The 18,768-nt window shown below is 43.8% G+C and overlaps 1 protein-coding gene across 2 annotated transcripts in view; it reads right to left on the reverse strand.

The window, feature by feature from the left end:
• LOC120980528 (uncharacterized protein C11orf95 homolog) overlaps positions 1-18,768 on the reverse strand; it is an 85,215-nt gene that overhangs the window by 27,338 nt on the left and 39,109 nt on the right. For both annotated transcript variants that reach the window (XM_040409683.1, XM_040409684.1), the window contains 2 exons: positions 13,863-15,443; positions 13,144-13,668 (listed from right to left, as the gene is read on the reverse strand). In XM_040409683.1, coding sequence (XP_040265617.1) covers positions 13,144-13,668; positions 13,863-15,443 — 2,106 coding nt within the window. The remainder of the gene's footprint in view (positions 1-13,143; positions 13,669-13,862; positions 15,444-18,768) is intronic.

The raw sequence follows: 18,768 nt of genomic DNA on the forward strand, positions 1-18,768 counted from the left end.
ACTATTATCCCCGGGCGCCGCTCCGTTCTCCCGCTATGCCCTCCGGTATCTCCGCTCACTAAGTTATAGTAGGCGGAGATTTCAGTCACTAAGTTATGGTAGGCGGAGTCTGCCCTTGTTCTGCTTTAGCGCTGGCCAATCGCAGCGCAGAGCTCACAGCCTGGGAGTTTATTTTCTCCCAGGCTGTGAGCTCTGCAATGCGATTGGCCAGCGCTACAGCAGAACAAGGGCAGACTCCGCCTACCATAACTTAGTGAACAGAGATACCGGAGGACATAGCGGGATAACGGAGCGGCGCCCAGGGATAATAGTAAGTGCAGTGAGATCCCCGGGCGCAGCTCTGCATGTCTGTATACTTAGTTCACATTGTCATAATAGGTGAAAGGTCCTCTTTAAGTTTGATATATAAATTCAAAGTTTTACTGAGTCATTTCCCACAAAACTATAAAGCAATCTGCCCAGCTTCTCCTGCTCTATAGTATGCCACCTGCATATTGCAATGCAGTTGTGTGGGAAAAGATTCAGTGAAACTTGTCATTAATATGTATTTATACCTCTGCTCTATTTATACTTACATAGGGAATACCATCAATCACTGATAACACCTCCCCATGTACAACGAAGATCAGAAATAGACATATAAACTTATAAATTACAATTTTTACTGAATCGATTTCCACAAAACTATGTATCAATCTGCTCAGCTCCTCCTGCTCTATAACATGCCACCTTCAGATTGTATTCCATTTTTGGGTGACACTCTGGGTTAATCTCTAAACTCCAGGAACACTTTGCCTACTCTTGCCTAATCAACTCTCTGCAAACTCTTCTCAAACCCTTAAAGGGAACCTGTCACCATGAAAATGAAATATAGGCTACAGGCAGCATGTTATAGAGCAGAGGTGGCCAACCCGCGGCTCCTTGCATCTTTATCTGCGGCTCGCAGGGGAGCGGTCCGGCCAGCTCTTACTCTCCGGTCTACATATGCGGCTCACAGGAGAGCGGGCCAGCTATTCCTCTACTTTGCGCTTGTCCACCCTGGGTGCCGCTTCCAGGAGGTGCCCGAACACAGAAGCAATGAGCGATTCCATCAATACAGATAGAAGCGCTCATTGCTGGAGCGCTGGGACCTGTCACTCACCGCTCAGCGGGCATTACTACTATGGAGGGGGCACAGTGGGCATTACTAATGTGAAGGGGGCACAATTGGCAAAGATTGCCAGAAGTCTCACTAAAGCTGTCTACATTACAGGTAGGAAAGGTGGTTTAAATGCACTTTTAAATGTTTGATAACTCAATTGCAGTAATACTGTCGTGTGCACGCATATTTGTGTAAGTGTATAGCTTGTGGCTCCTGGCAGTCATACTTTTTTTTTTCTGGCTCTGTCTGTACGGTTGGCCACCCCTGTTATAGAGCACAAGGAGCGGAGAAGATTGGTATATATTTTTAATTGAAAAGATTCCGTTTAAACTTGTCAATTATAGATTTAAATTCCTGCTTATTCTGGGCTTTGAAGTCCAGCTGACGGTCCTATCAGTGATTGATAGCCATCTCTGAATGTCCAGTCCTAAAAGGAAAGCTTTCAGTCACTAATAGGATTGACTCCACTTCAAATTCCAGATTGAGCAGGAATATAAAATGTATAAATTACACATTTTACTGAATCTTTTCCCATAAAACTATACATCTGCTCAGCTCCTCCTGATCTATAACATTACCCGCAGCTCAAACACCATATTTAACATGACAGGTTCCCTTTAAAATCTGGTTTCCACACTCCTTACCAAAGTGTCAAATGATCTCCTGATTACTTAAAGGGGTTCTGCACTTTATTTAACCCTTTCATGACCAAGGGTCATTGATGCCCCAGTGTCCAGGTCAAAATTAACAAATCTGACATGTGTCACTTTATGTGGTAATAGCTTTGGAACACTTTTACTTATCCACGCCATTCTGAGATTGTTTTCTCGTGACACATTGTACTTCATGATAGTCATATATTTGAGTCAATATATTTCACCTTTATTTATGAAAAAATCCCAAATTTACCAAAAAATTTGAAAAATTCACAATTTTCCAAATTTCAATTTCTCTGCTTCTAAAACAGAAAGTGATACCTAATAAAAATATTTATTAGTTAACATTCCCCATATGTATACTTTATGTTGGCATCATTTTGGAAATGTAATTTTATTTTTTTAGGACGTTAGAAGGCTTAGAATTTTAGAAGCAATTCTTACAATTTAAGAAAATTTCCAAAACCCACTTTTTAAAGGACCAGTTCAGGTCTTAAGTCCCTTTGTGGGGCTTACATAGTGGAAACCCCCATAAATGACCCCATTATAGAAACTACACCCCTCAAGTTACTCAAAACTGATTTTACAAACTTTGTCAACCCTTTAGGCGTTCCACAAGAATTAAAGGAAAATGGAGATGAAATAAAAAAAATTAACTTTTTTGGCAGATTTTCCATTTTATATATTCTTTTTTCTTTAACACATTGAGGGTTAACAGCCAAACAAAACTCAATATTTATTACCCTGATTCCGCGGTTTACAGAAACACCCCACATGTGGTCGTAAACTGCTGTACAGGCACACGGCAAAGCGCAGAAGGAAAGGAATGCCGTACGGTTTTTGGAAGGTAGATTGTGCTGGATTGGTTTTCTGAACGCCATATGTTTTTTATTTTTCTGCCGATCGTCTTGTGCAGGGGCTCGTTTTTTGTAGAAAGTGTTGAGGTTTTTATTGGTACCATTTTTGGGTACATAGGATTTTTTGATCATTCATTATTACACTTTATGGGGCAAGTTGACCCAAAAATTGGCTGTTTTGGAACAGTTTTCATTTATTTATTTTTACAGCGTTCATCTGAGGAGTTAGGTCATGTGATAGTTTTATAGAGAAGATCGTTACGGACGTGGCAATACCTAATATGTATACTTTTTCTTATTTATTTAAGTTTTACACAATAATAGCATTTCTGAAACCCAAAAAATTATGTTTTAGTGTCTCTATAGTCGGAGAGCCATAGCTTTTTTATTTTTTGGGCGATTGTCTTAAATAGGGTATCATTTTTTGCGGGACGAGGTGACGGTTTGATTAGTACTATTTCGGGGGTTATAAGCCTTTTTGATCGCTTGCTGTTGCACTTTTTGTGATGTAAGGTGACAAAAATAGCTTTTTTGGCACTGTTTTTTTTAATTTTATTTTTATGGTGTTTATCGGACGGGGTCCATCATGTGATATATTTATAGAGACGGTCGTTACGGACGCGGTGACACCTAATATGTGTACTTTATTTTATTTTTTTTATAGGAAAAGGCAATGTCTTTTTTGATTTACATTTTTATTTATTTATTGATTTATTTTTACTTTTATTATTTTCACTTTTTTATCAGTTCCCTCTTGGATCTTGAAGATCCAGTGGGGATGATAGTTGTACTATACTTTGCAATGCTCTTGCATTGCAAAGTATAATACTTCCAGATTGCCTGTAGGTGGAAGCACTGGACGCCTTTGCCATGGCAACCATCGGGTGCTGCAATCACAGCGCTGCAGCCCCGATGGTGGAGAGAGGGAGCTCCCTCCCTCTGTTAACCACATGGATGCCGCAACCGCAGCATCTATGGGGTTACAGGAGAGTGTCAGCATAGAGCTGACACTCTCTGCTGATGGCGGCGGCTCAGGAATGGAGCCGCCGCCATCACACACAGAATGGGGAATCGGGGGCAGCGCTGGAAGGGGGGGGGGGTCGGGGGGTACAGACTACAATGGGGCAGGAGGGGTGGCTAGAAAATTAATGCATGGGGCGGGGAGGGGGCGGATCGCATGCCATCAGGGCAGGAAGGAGATGAGCGCAGGAGAGGGGCACAGATCGGCGGGGCACAGATCGGGGGCATGAGGAACACTATCGGCTTTCAGGCTCTGATCTGCAGAGCGCAGATCAGAGCCTAAAACCGGCATTTTAACACTGCGGCGATCCGATTGGTTAGTCTGCACAGACTAACCAATCGGATCGATTGCCGGCAAGGGGCCACTCTGATTGGTCCCTTGCCGGCATTACTGCACTGTATGCTGTCCATGACAGCATACAGGGCTCGGGCAGAAGCTTTAATCCAAGCGTTTTGCAGCGCTTGGATTAAAGAGCTGCCAGAACGTTTATATACGTGGTAGCTGCACGCAGTATGTGCAGCTATCACGTATATATACAGATTGCGGTCGGGAAGGGGTTAAACTGATGATCTATCCCCTGAATAGCATCTGATCGGCGGGGGTCAGACTCCCGGGACGCCTGCCGAACAGCTGTTTGTGAAGGCAGTGGCGCTCCAGGAGCGCCGCGGCTTTCTCACCGTTTCCCACAGGACTAGTGACGTCACAACTAGTATCAACTGGCCTGGCCGGGGCTAAGCTCCATTCAAGTGAACAGAGCTTAGCCGCGCCCAGGCCAGTTGATACAAGTCATGACGTCACTGGGCCTGCGGTAAACAGTGAGAAGGCCGCGGCGCTGCTGGAGCGCCGCTGCCTTCTCAAACAGCTGATTGGCAGGGGTCCTAGGTGTCTGACCCCCGCCGATCAGATGCTGATGATCTACCCAAAGGATAGATCATCAGTTTAAACAAACTGCAGAACCCCTTTAATCTAAAGTTAACCTCTCCCTACTCATTATTCTTCATCTCACTGCCGTTTCTAACACTGTAGGTCACCAACTCCTACTCTGTGTGCTCCACAATGCTCTCTCGGTTTTCTTCAGTGTATCTTATGCTGGCTTCTCCTCTTCTGCTTGCTGTTGGGGTTCCTCAGGGACCAGTCCCTATTGGATAGAACGTCAGCAGATTTGTTTCTTTAGTACCAGATCTATGCTGATTATATATATATCTCGTCCCGTGACATCATACCCGAACTACTACAAAACACTAGTCAATGTCTGCCCGCTGTCTCTAATATTATGTTTTTACTTTTTCCAAAACTCAATGCTTCAAAAATAGGCAACTACTAAGCAAACTAAATGAGACCCTTTCAACTCAGTATGTGGCACTACCATAAATCCTGAGCACACCCTTGGGATTGTGTTTGACTTCATTCATTTGCTCACTCATGTCACCTGAGCCTCAAAAATATCTGCCCATTCCTTACTGTTACAGTGCATAAAAAGAAAAGCAGAAGAGCATAATATGCAGGACTACAGGAACAAGTTAGGAGATTGATGACAACTGGCTGTTCAGCTTATAGTGCTGTGCTAAGAGCGCAACGTCTCTCCAGGCTTACACAAGTTTGGGTTCGCTGCTGCATGCCGTCCTGAATTAACACATGGAGATGCGGGCAGCATAAAAGGAGGATACTGTGCTGCTGTATACCTGACACAGATGGTTACTGTAGACAAACTATCAGTTGTAGGTATGAGCAACGCATTTCAGGAACAAACACCCATTTATCTGGGTCGTTAAAAAAAAAAAAAAAAAAAAATCACCGGTAATCCAGTTTCCTCGAAGTCTTCATGACAGCACAAACTGAGATTGCCTTCCTCTGATAGGACAGGAAAAAGCACACAGAGGTTAAAAAACCCCACCCCCACCCCTCATCGCTAGTGTATTATAACAGGACTAGGACAAGGGGTAGAACATAACTAGTCAAAATAGTCTATTGACAAAGAGAACAAGGGCGGGACAAAGTTGTGCTGTCATGGAGACTTCCAGGAAACCGGACTACCGGTGAGTGTAATACTTATTTCCCCAGTCGTCTCCATGACAGCACAAACGGAGAACTAACAAAGTAACTTGGGGGGGAGACGACTACAGCACCTAGGACCTTACGTCCAAAGGCCAAGTCCTCGTCGGCAAACACATCCACTCTATAATGCTTGGTGAAGGTGTGGGCCCTCTTCCAGGTAGCTGCCCTGCAGATTTATTCTAACGAAGCAGAGGCTCTCTCAGCCCAAGAAGTGGAGACCGATCTAACTGAGTGGGCTCTAAGGGATGGAGGAGCCTCCTTACCGGAGGCTTTATAGGCCTCGGAGATGGTGCATCTAATCCACTGGGATATAGAGCTCTTAGCTGCCTTCTTACCCCTATTTGGACCTGCAAACTGGATAAATAAATTTGTCGATACGCCGCTCCTCTGTGGCGTGTAAATAATGAAGAACTGAACGCCTAACGTCTAAATTGTGGAATCTAGATTCCTGCTCGTCTTTAGGGTTAGGAAAGAAAGATGGGATAACTATATCTTGTGACCTGTGAAAGGAGGAGACCACTTTGGGGAGAAAACAGGGGTCTAATTTGAAAACGAGCTTGTCGTCTAGCACCTTGAGGAAGGGTTCCTGTATGGACAGGGCCTGGAGCTCGCAAACCCTCCTTGCGGAGGATATGGCCACTAGGAAGATGGTTTTCAGAGTGAGCCACTTAATAGATAGGGAGAGAACGGTACATCCGACAGCCCTTAAAGGACGGTGTTAAGGTTCCATGGTGCGACCATATTCCTGACTCAGGGATTTAGTCGATCTGCCGCTTTCAGGAATCTTGCTACCCAGGGGACCTCATAAAGGCTGATATTATAGAGGGCCCCCAAGGCCGACACCTGGACTCGCAATGTGTTAGGAGCAAGGCCCAAATCCAACCCATCCTGGAGGAATTCCAGGATAAGAGGGATATTAGGGGTGGACTGGTTGAACCTGACTCCGCCCCAGGTGGCGAACTTCCTCCAAACTTTGAGGTACGCTTTGGAGGTGTTGGACTTCCTACTGAGTAAGAGGGTCTTAACTACTCTTTCAGAGATCCCTAACCCTAGCAAGAGGGATTGCTCAGAATCCAGGCAGACAGCTTGTGGAGGTTGGAATTGGGGTGCGGTACGGGACCCTGGGTTAGAAGACCCTCCTCCGGCAAGAAACAGATGGGATCTTCCGGGCTGAGGGACCCGAGGAGCCCGAACCAGCTTCTCCTGGGCCAGAATGGGACCACCAGAATCAGTATGCACCTTTTCGGACTAAAACTTTTGGAGCACTCTTGGGATTACTGGTATCGGGGGGAAAGGCGTAGACTAGGCCCGTCGTCCAGCTCTGGGTAAAAGAGTCTATTGCCACACATGGGTCTCTTCGGTTGAGGGATTAGAAATCCTGAACCTTGTGATTCTTTGCTGATGCGAACAGGTCTAGGATGGGACTCCCCCAACGATCCCGAATCTGTTGGAAAGCGGTCTGGGACAAAGACCATTCGCCTGGATCCAGACTTTGCAGACTGAGGTAATCCGCCTGGAGATTCAGGGATCCCTTCAGATGTACTGCCGCAAGGGATTGTAGATTCTTTTCTGCCCAAAGGAAGATTCGGTCTGAGAGCCTCTGGAGGTGACCGTGTCTTGTTCCTCCCTGGTGCTGGATAAACGCCACAGCTGTGGAGTTGTCCGAATGGACCAGGACGTGGCGATTTTTGGCCTGTATTTGGATGGACCTGAGGCCTTCCCAAACCGCACAGAGTTCTCTGTAGTTGGAGGACATCCTTCTCTGGTCCTCTGACCAAATCCCCTGAAAAGTCTCTGAAGCCGTGAGCGCCCCCCAGCCCCAAGAGCTGGCGTGCGTTGTGAGGGAAAGCACACCCCTCCTGCCTCCATGGAACTCCCGTTTCCAGGTTCTTTGTCTTGAGCCACCAGCCCAGTGAAGCCTTCACCTCCCGGGACACTGACGACCCTTGGTCCAGGGATGATCGAGACCTGTTCCATTGTTTTAGAACCAGCTTCTGTAAGGGTCTCATATGGAATTGGGCCCAGCCTACCACAGGTATGCAGGAGGTGAGATGGCCCAGCATTTCCATGCCCTGCCTTATTGAGCAACGGGACTGCTTGTTGAAATGGAGGACCCTTGACTTCAGCTTCTGTACCTTTAGCGGAGGGAGAAAGGATTTTTGAAGAGCTGAATCCAAGAGGATACCCAGGAATACCTTCCGATGGTCTGGAAACATGTCGGACTTCTCCCGGTTGACCAACCAGCCCAAGTTCTGGAGGCGCAAGAGAACCACTTGGATTTGTCTGTGAAGGAGATCTGAGGTTTCTGCTACTATTAGCAGGTCGTCTAGGTAAGGGACGATTATCCCCTCCTTGCTTAGGGAGGCTACGACTTCCGCCATAACCTTGGTGAATATGCGGGGTGCCGATGATATGCCGAACGGGAGGCACTTGAACTGATAGTGGCGGACTGTCCCACCTAGATATCTTCTGGAACGGACCTGTATTAAGATATGGAAGTATGCGTCGGAGAGGTCTATTGTAGCCATCATAGACCCCCTTTTGATGAGCTTCACCGCTGACTTGACGATCTCCGTCCTGAACTTGTGATAGGTGATGTGTTTGTCCAGGGGTTTTAAATTTATGATGGTCCGAAAATTGTCATTCGATTTTCGGACCAGGAATAAGGGGGAATAGTGACCCCTCCCCAATTCTCCGGCAGGGACCCTAATAAGTTTCTTACGCCCTTTGGATAAGGGAGACTCGAGGCCCCTGGCGAGCTTGGTCAGGACGAACCTCTGCGGAGGAAGGGAATCCAGTTCTATAGTGTAGCCATGTTCTACGATGCCTAATATATACGGATCCGTGATGGTTTGTTCCCAAACCCCTAGAAAGGAGCTGAGCCTTCCTCCGACCGGGATGATGTCATTGTTTTGATGAAGAGGGAGAGGGATCTCCCCTTTTGGGATTAAGGAAAAAACTTTTTCCTCTCCCGCATCTCGTAAATCCGCGACCCTCGCGGCTCCTCCTATCAGCCCTGGGATCCTGCTGGGGCCTCCGAAAAAACTGTCTCCTGGACTTGGCCCTTCTTACGTTCCGTGGCGTTCTCAAGGATCTTGTCCAGGTCGGACCCGAACACATATTGACCGTGAAAGGGTAGAGATATCAGCCTGTTTTTTGATACAGTGTCGCCCGACCAGGCCTTAAGTCACAGTACCCGTCTGGTGGTATTGGACAGGACCGCTGTGCGAGCAGATAGCCTAACCGATTCTGCAGCGGCATCGGCAAGGAAGAAAGTGGCCTTCAGAAGAGGAATATTGTCCAGGATCTCCTCCCAAGGGGCCTTATTTTCTATATGGAGCTCTAGTTGTTCAAGCCACACGGCGAGTGTACGAGCCACACACGTTGCTGCTACCCCCGGTTTTAGGAGAGCTGCTGTAGCCTCCCAGGTTCTCTTGAGCAGACTCTCGGCTTTCCTATCTAGAGGGTCCTTGAGCTGCGCTGTGTCCTCAAACGGAAGGACCGTTTGAGGACACAGCAATATTAAAAGGGCAAATACGCAATATGAAAAGGTGCCAGCAGGCTACTCACACCGCCCACAGTGGTAGGGGGCTCAGGACCCGAGCCAGTGGTGGTAGGGGCGCTCATCTTCTCAGCTCCCGTCCACTTGAGTTGCTGTCAGCAGGTAGGGTGAACTGTGGAGGCCTCAGAGTGGTCCGAATCAGCGTCCCTTTTTGAATTTGGCGCCGGCCGCGGCCTCCGTGACATCACGACGCTGGCCATGCCTCCCGGCGTCCGACGTCATCACCCGGCGACTGGAGGGAAGCGTGTCATAGCGTCGCTCCAGCCGCCCTTACCGCACTGCTTCAAGCCCGCCTGGGCCGCCGCAGAGGGAACTTCGCCGGGATCACCATGAATGAGGGTGACCAGGGCATGGACCGCGCCTGAAGGAGGGAAGAGCCGGACCGTAGCAGGGCGAGAAGAAAAAAGGTAAAAACCGAAAAAAAGGACTAGGGAACCCAGAAGAGATCCCAGCACCTCTCTGGCATTCTTTCCTTGACAGGACAGGAAAAAACACTGGCGATGAGGGGTGGGGTTTTAACCTCTGTATGTGCTTTTTCCTGTCCTATCAGAGGAAGGCAATCTGAGTTTGTGCTGTCATGGAGATGACTGGGGAAATATATTTTTTTTTAACCGAACAAACCTAACAAAGTGAAACTTCAGAAACACTGATAGGAGCATACGTTTTCACGAGAATTACCTTGAAGGAAGTTATCTACCGCAAATGAAAAATTAAATGAAGGTCCAGACAAAAATATAAGGAAAAAATAAAAAGGAAATATGTAAGGACTGATTTGCACCTTTGTTAAAACTAATATTTATTAGAATTCTAAGGTTTTGTCACTTTATAATATTGTACCTGCAATTACCTATGTGAATCAGTTATCATACTTTTGTCTCCTGTACAATTCTCAGTTTTTTTTTAAATGTAAAACCCAATAAACGCTTTAATTACAAAAAAAAACGAATATTTATTAAATTCCATATAATAAAAAGTATAATACAATCACAGAGATACAGTTAAAAACGGATCCCATATAGTAGAATGTGGCAAGTCGCACATAAAAACAGAGATTTATGCGTATCAAAGAATGCCTGTAAAAGTTGACTAATCAGAAGGGTCCATATCCATCAGAGCACTTATCCTGAAAGTCAGGATGATTTATATAGCTAGGTAAAAAGTTCCCTAGCCAACAGACAAAGCCACACGCTGCTGAATGGGATCCATTTTTAACCGTATCTCTGTGATTGTATTATTATACTTTTTATTATATGGAATTCAATAAATATTATATTTATTTACATTTTTGTAGTGTGGCTTTTTGGGAGTTTTCTGTTTAGATGGCCACACACATGTTTTAGAATCATTGGCGTTTTGTGGGAGTATTGACCTTTGGTAAAACTCCAACATTGTATTATCAAAATGACAAACGCTATCTAGTACTTGACTGCATCCATGATGAACAACAGAAGCTTATTATATCCTATGTAGATGACCTTGACCAACGTGGTCCCCAACCCCCACCAACTGCCTCACAGCTTGCATAAGGATCCACGAAATAGTGGGACATTCCACAAACTGGTATAACTTCCTTTCATACCTGCATGACACACCTGCAAGGTTCATAATCAGAGACCTGTACTGAATCCAACCAAAAGTCTGCAAAAACAAGGAGGGGCAGCAGCAGTAGGGGCTTTTCAGCTAAAATGGTCATCTGTGCAACACTCCAGTAATATAACCTGCTGTCTTTGTATCACAGCGGTCATATTTGCTTGACTAGCATTCACTAATTTGTATTGTTGTCTACAAAAGTCTGCCTTCTTCAGGTTGAAAGTGAAATTGTGACTTGAGAACGCCAGTCACTCGGTATTTTACTGTATCATGTTTGCGTAGTGTTTCTCAATTGCTTTAAGATTTTTTTTCTCTCCTGATCATAACACACTGCTGGAGTCCCAACAAAGGACTGATCAGTCCTCACACAGAGATGTCTGTAATATCACCATTTAGAATGAGGCCTTTGTGTTTCTATCAAACGTCCAGTGTCTTTTCCCCCCTAAATGTTTGTCTTGCCCTTCATTTCATGTGCAGTAGATAATTACCTGGCAAGTTAATTCTTGTGAGATTATACTCCAGTAAAACTTTTCTGTTTCTGAAGTTTAAGGGTGCATTCACACGACCGTAAGTGTTTTGCGGCCCGCAAATTGCGGATCCGCAAAACACGGATACCGGCCGTGTGCGTTCCGCATAGCCGGCCGCTGTATAGAGAATGCCCATTGCAGAACGGATTTATACTGTAGTGTGAAAGCACCCTAATTTTGCTTTTTTTTTTTTTTTTTCGGTTAAATGTATTGAAGTACACAATTTTGCGATCTTTTTGCATATTTACACCACTCACTCCAGTTTTGTAATGTGGGTGGAAAAGTGGGTGTGGTTAGCAATGTTAATGAGTTTCAGTCGCAAAAAAAAGTCAATCTCACTCCAGGAGAAGGGTGGAGTAGGAAAACTGGGGTAGCTTCTCTAGACAAAAGGCTTAGGTCCAAGGATAAGAGAAATGTATCAAGTAATATGAGACATTTGATAAATGTAAAAGTACTCCAATGCAGACTCAAGCAAAACGGACTCCAAATGTTCCCCTCATGATACATTCTCCCTATTGTTAGTACATGTCTACAGTAACCATTTGAGTGCAGTATACAGCCGCGCCGCATCCTCCTGCCCACATCTCCATTTCTTACTATGGAACAACTATCATTCTTGCTCCGATTCAGCCTCACTTTAATTACTGGAACAGATTACTAATCAATCTTCTTCCCACTAAATTCTCCCCTTTCCAATCTATCCTGAGTGCAGAGGCTAGGTTTAACCCTCTGTCCAATAGATGCACGGACGCTTCCACCCTGTACCAGTCACTACAACTCTCACCCACAAAGCTCTCCACAGTGCCACACCAGACAGCATCTCCTCCCTCGTCTCAGCCTACAACCCAACCTGTGCTCTACAATCTAAGGCCTACATCGTGCTGCACCAGTTCTCTGGAATGCACTACCACAGACAATCAGATTAATGGGCAACATCCAAAGTTTAAGAAAGCCTTAAAAACACATCTATTTAGGCAGGCCCATCAACGTTCCCCAAGCTAACTCTTCTATAGTTAACCTCCGCTATTTTCACTCTTCTCATTTCACCCAATGGTATCCCCCACACTCCTTGCACTTAAGTGCCCTTGACAACTGTGCATTCAATACTGGCTGGTGCCTGGCTCAATAAATTTCCTTTGTGGCCTCCCATTTTATAACAAATGGTCAGACCACTGTACAAAACCAGCACCTTTACCTTTTAATGTCTCCTCTTTTTCTTCACAGATAGTAAGCGCCTGCGAGAAAAATCCTCACTCCTACAGTTTGAACTAGGTGTTACCCTGTAATGTCTTATTTCGTCTGTACATGTACCCTCTGAATTGTAAGGTGCCATGGAATATGTTGGTGCTATATAAAGATTTTACAGATAATACTGGTAGATAGTGGGGCTACCACATGGACCTTTTACTGCATTGTGTTAATGCACAGTAATCAGACAATACTGACAGTCTTCCATGCTTGTTCTCCATTCACTGCTTTAGGACTTTTTGGAAGACCCATAGGAGTAAATGGAGAGCTAGCTGCAAATGGGCACTGTGGTCTCCTTCACTTCAGGGGCCCTGTTCTGGAGATAGCAGCAGAGGTGAGCCCACACATATCTGACATTAATGGAATATCGCTAGAATATGCCTTCAATGTCCCACATGGGAATACCCCTTTAACATACAAGTATACCCACCAACTCTGTGTGTGACAATTTTCCAGTAATAACCAAATATCTGTTACTATGCTTACCTGCTATAACTACGCCTTCCTTGTTTGGGTTTGCCGCCATCGTCTTCATTTCAGACAACTTATTCTCCCAGTCAAGTATAACTGCCGCCTTCTCCTCGGCAGTGAAGTTTAAAGTATGTGGGTGCTTTTGTACGATGTGTCTTTTGAGGCTGCTCTCTTTTAGTACACTTAGAGTGGAGCTACAATACATGCAGACCACACGCCCACGTACTCCATTGAAGTCCATCATGAATTCTGAGCGCCAACGCATTTGGTATGTGTTGTTTTGGATAGGATTTATGCTGTTACCCCTCCACACGCTAACCTCCCAAACCGTGGGGTCAACCCCAGCAGGAGACTGGGGAGTTTCAGTGCTAGCAGAGGGTGGTTTTTGATTTTGGAGGTCTGTAGGAGAGACCTTGGGAGCAATGACCCGCCACGTTTTTGAGATATCAGAAGTGGAGGGTTTGGGTTTCGGTGGCTGGATGATTGCATGTTCTGGGATAACTGAAACTTGTGCTATAATTATAGGTCTTGGAGTTTCCACTGAAAGAGAAGCATAAAAGCTACTTATTAGGTCACCAACATACATATTTAACATCTTTATATACAGTATGTATTATAAGCTTTATTACAGACATTTCAAATTATTGTAAACCCAAAATACTAATAATGGTAGGTATATATAAAAAAACAAAACAAAAAAAAAACGCTAAACTAATTTTCATCCATTTACTCACTTTTTAACACAGGAAGTCCAATTCCCAGTACAGTTGGTGCCTGCTGCACTTGTTGCACTTTTATTACACGCTTCTCTGGCTCACTACGAAGAAGTGTTTTTCCACCATCCAACTTTTTTTCATTAATTGTTTTTTTTTCAGGTTGAATATGATTTGTAGTCTGTGTCCTTTCTTTTTCATTCTTGGGCAGTTCGGCATACTGATGATCCTCTATTTTCACATGTATTTCTTGATCCACATTCTGTACTTCCTTTGTTAACCCTTGGACCTCTTTCAACTTTCCGTGTTGTTCATTCAGTTTCACCTGTTCCAGTCTCCTGGCCTCCTTAACCCTCTGTTCTTCTAGCTGCTGTGCTTCCTTATTTTTTGACTTCTCCTCATTCAGAAGCTGGGCTTTCCTCTTCTCTTCCTCCTGGGCCTCTTTGTCATTTTTTTCTTCCCCCAGTAGCTGGGTCTCCAAGGCTTTTCTCTTTTCTTCCTCTGTCAGCTGGGTCTCCATAGCAGTCTTCTCCTCCTCCAGCAACCCAGACTCTTTACCTTTCCTCTTTTCTTCCATCAGCTGAGCCTCCTTTACTTTTTGTTGATCCTCTTCTAACAGTGAAGCCACTCTGGCTTTCTCCTGTTTTTCCAACAATTGTGTTTCTCCATTTTTTTTTTCATCCTTAAGCAATCGTCTCTCCCTAGTTTTGCTCTTCTCCTCCTCCATAAGATGCCCTTGCCTAGCTTCATGTGTCTCGTCTACTTTAGTTTTCTGCTTTTCCTTTTGATTTTGCAGTTCTCTGACTATCCATTGTGATTCCAGAAGACGCTTCTTCCTTGCTTTCGAATCCTCGTCAGCCACTAGTTCTCCCGTTACTGGTTCCTCTTCCTCCAGGAGCTCCAAATCTGTAGACTCAGGTTTCTCCTCTTTCGTCAGTTGTGCACTGCAACTATTAATATTACTTTTTCTTAAATCATGGACAGATTCTTTATCTTTGTCCATTAAATCAACTAAACGTTTAGCTTTCTGCATCCTATTAGAAGGTTCTGGCTTTGTAGTAGCTTCTGCCACTTCATCATCTTTAGCAAATTCCTCTTCAGCTTCATCATCCAAGTCGTCATCTTCTGCCTCTGGAGTCATGTCTTCTTCTGCCTCTATATCTGGAGTCATGTCTTCCTGAAGATCCTCTGGAGTCAAGTCCTCTTGAAAATCCACATCTGGTGTCATGTCTTCTTCCACTTCTGGATTCTCCTTACGATTTATCCAGGCATCTAGAATCACACTTTTCTGAGTAGGGCTGAACTGCAATGAGGTGGGATGATTATCTAAAATGTGATGTTTGACATCGGTAAGACTCAGACTTGGTAAGGCAGTTGCACACATCATACAATGGAGCTGGTTTCCTTGGTAGTCATAATCCATGAGGAATTCTAATCTAAACCACTGCTGAAGAGACTCATTCATGTACTGCTCCAGCTGGGTTTTGTCTGGTGGTGAAGGCAGAGGACATTCTGTACCCAGCACAGGCCGCCATGTTCCTTTAGCCACTGGCGGCAGACGCCGTCTTTTCTTTTTGGGGCCAGTTCTGGCTTTCATGCTCTCTGAATAAAAAAAATGAAACACTAAAAATAAGATACTAAATAAACCTAAAATGGCAAGTACAAAATAAAAACATGAGCGAAGAAAAAGACAACATTAGCATCTAATTATAGACTAACCTGTCGCAAGCAACATTTTAGTCAGCCTTTGAATCCTAAACTTTCCTCTACCTTTCCTTTTTTTATGGCCTACAGGAATCATAGAACGGAATTTAAGTGATTTTGTGAAGTATTTAAACTTTTCTTGGGTTAAAAAGTCATTTATTGTGTAGCCTTCCCACCTTAGACAAAGATAACCTTTGCACATCAAACTGACTTATGAAGCAAAATACTTCCCAGCTTGATAGGCTGCGCTATGTAAAGGCAGTGGTATATAGCTACAGGTCCATACTCCTAGTAGCCAAGTATTGCAGACAAATTATACTTCTACAATAATTAATCATTATGACAATAACCAATTCTAATGAGATTACTATAAATCCATGTTCCAGTTTGCACTCTGGAAGGATACTTTTTATGCCAGACATTGTACAGTAATGCAATGTGGGAAAAACTAAAACCCATACACATTAGTCTAAAGATGACCAAAACAAATTACTTCAACCAAAAGGAATATTCTTCAAGTAACATTTAACAACAAACAATCATTTTAGCCAACCAATGAGAGACCAACATTGTCTGAAGTCGACATAGTTGAATTTTTTTGGCCAAAAGTCAGATGAACAATCTTTTGATCAAAGAAAGATAGTTTGTGGATGAAGTATCTAAAGAACATTCCCAGAAAGATCTTTTGTCCCTCATGCAGTTCTACTGAACAGGTGTGGCCAGTTTTAACGACTGTAATAACCAATACGGACTATAATGTGTACGGCTGTGTCTGCAAAACGACTGTGCACCAGACGATCACTCATGCAACCATCAACCATAATGTGTATGGCCACTTTAAAAGGGTCACTGAGTTTTCATTAAAAAAAATTGGTATGTCAGACCCTCACCAATCACTAGAAGGAGGAGAGAGGCGCGCTTGCATAATGCAGGGGTCTAAATTAAGACTGGCCCCTAGTGATTCTATTGAGTCTGTCTCGCTTCCTTTTCTGCAGCGAGGAGAGCGCGATATGAGAGTGTTTCTCTCGTCTCGTTCTAAAGATCAGATCAGTCTCAGCACTCAGACCTTTGATATGTCTCTATGACATATCAAAAAGGTTTTACGAAAGAAAGAAAAATAACCTCAGTGACCCTTTAACTTCCAAACTGCATTATAAGAACTTAGCCCTTTAGAGACATGTCTAATAACTTTTTCAAGAAACAATTACCGGTAGCTGAATTATGAATGCAGCTATGTTCTGTAATACAGGCTGTTTCTCAGGATCAGCACAAATATAAGAAAAGCAATGTATTCACAAAATATAAATACATTTCAGCCACAGAGTTGTATGTTAATCTTTAAAGGGAACCTGTCATCAACTTTGTGCTGCCCATACTGACGGCAGAATAAACAGTGATTTCAGCGGTCTGTCATTTATCAGTTAAAGGTAAGGGGTTGCCGAAAACCAACATCACAATCATTGCAGACTGGGCCTGGAAAAGAGTCCCGGCCTCCTGAGAAGAGTCCTGGTTATTCATGAATTCCTGCTCTCCTGCCCGCCTGCTGATGACTGACCGTCTTCTACCTAGTTTTCTCTCTAGGAGAGAACTTACAATCATCAGCAGATGGATGGGGAATAACCATGACTCCTAAAGGGAACCTGTCACCTCTACTATGCCACCCTCACTGAGCGTTTCTAAATGTTCTTTGTGTTACCCTAAACATATAAATTACACTTTTAATTTCATTTGCAGACGAATTCAATAAGTATTATGCATTTTTGTTCTTCCCGCCTTTTATGAAAATTAACATTAAAGAGTCATATCTTACTTGTGTGACCAGAGAAGAGTCATATTTTCAAGCTCTGACTCCTCTCAGGTTAATTTGCATATGTATCAAATCGTTGTTTTTTTTACACAATAAAAGCACACAGAGCTATGGGGACTGGGTATTGCGGATGTGCTAGCGGCCATCTAGCAACCCATGTCCTGAGCTCTATACACAAAATCCAGGTGACAGGTTCCCTTTAAGTAGATTTGACTCTTTTCACGGCCTGGGCCGCAATGATTATGAAGCTGGTTCTCAGCAACTACTTACTTTTTGCTCATGAATGACACCACTGAAATCAGCATTTCTGTCACTACTTTATGCTGCCCTCATTGAGGTCACCCTAAAGTTGATGACAGGTTCCCTTTAAGCTTTCTAAGTCCCCAAATGGTCTAAAATAAAAAATAAAAAAGTTGTATACTTTTTCTACTTTGTACTATACCTTTTTCTCCAGCACTATTGTCTGCACCGCCAGTCTGTGCTGGTACAGGCCTTGTGGCCGCTGCAGCCAATCAATGTCCTCATCCCGGCACATGACGGCTTGTAAACAAGCAGCGATAGGAGGACCAGACTGGAGGTGCAGTGAATAGTGCTGGAGAAGTCAGTTGGACCTATAGTCAGGCAATATGAACTTCCTAGACGTCAACAGAAAACAACCCAGAAAGTCCTCAATATACATTCACATCTAAACTCTAATACCATTCTTTTAAAAATTGTATGTAAAGCTGAGCAAATCTGCTAGACATCTGCCTATCACTAAGCCCTTAGTGACCACCAATACGCCTTATTACGGTGGTTACTAAAGGGCCTTAGGCTGTACTGCTTTTTACTGGTGGATGTCAGTATAGCACTGACAAAAAAAATACACTGCATTGCATTAGTTCCCTTGTAGGACTAATACATAGCTAAAAAGTTATTAAAAAAAGCTTTTCAATGGAAAAAAATTGCTAAAATAAAATCCCCTCCACATATTTGGTATTGCTGCATCCTTAATAACTTGCACTACACAATCATCATGTAGTTTATGTCGTATGGCATAAAAAACAAACATGGCTGTAAATTTTAAAAAAAGAATTGCTGTTTTTTGTTAATTTGTCTCAAAAGAAATCTACCGGTAAATAAAAAGCAATCAAAATGTTTACCAATTAAAAGTACAAGTCGTCCTACAAAAAAAAAAAATCAAGCCCCCACAACGCTCTGTAGAACGAAAAATAAAAAAGCTGGTCTTGGGATAACGTAAAAAAAAAAAAAAAAAAAAAAAACTATACTTAACTGGCATCACTGTAATCGTACTGACCCAGAAAATAAACTTATGTTATTAATGCCGAAAAATTATTGCTGCAAAAATCCACTAACCACCCCACCCACCCAGTTAGCCCGCATACAGCTATATCCACGAAAAAATGTAAGAGTTAT

Source organism: Bufo bufo, chromosome 10 (genome assembly GCF_905171765.1).
Source record: "Bufo bufo chromosome 10, aBufBuf1.1, whole genome shotgun sequence".
NCBI classification, from domain to species: domain Eukaryota; kingdom Metazoa; phylum Chordata; class Amphibia; order Anura; family Bufonidae; genus Bufo; species Bufo bufo.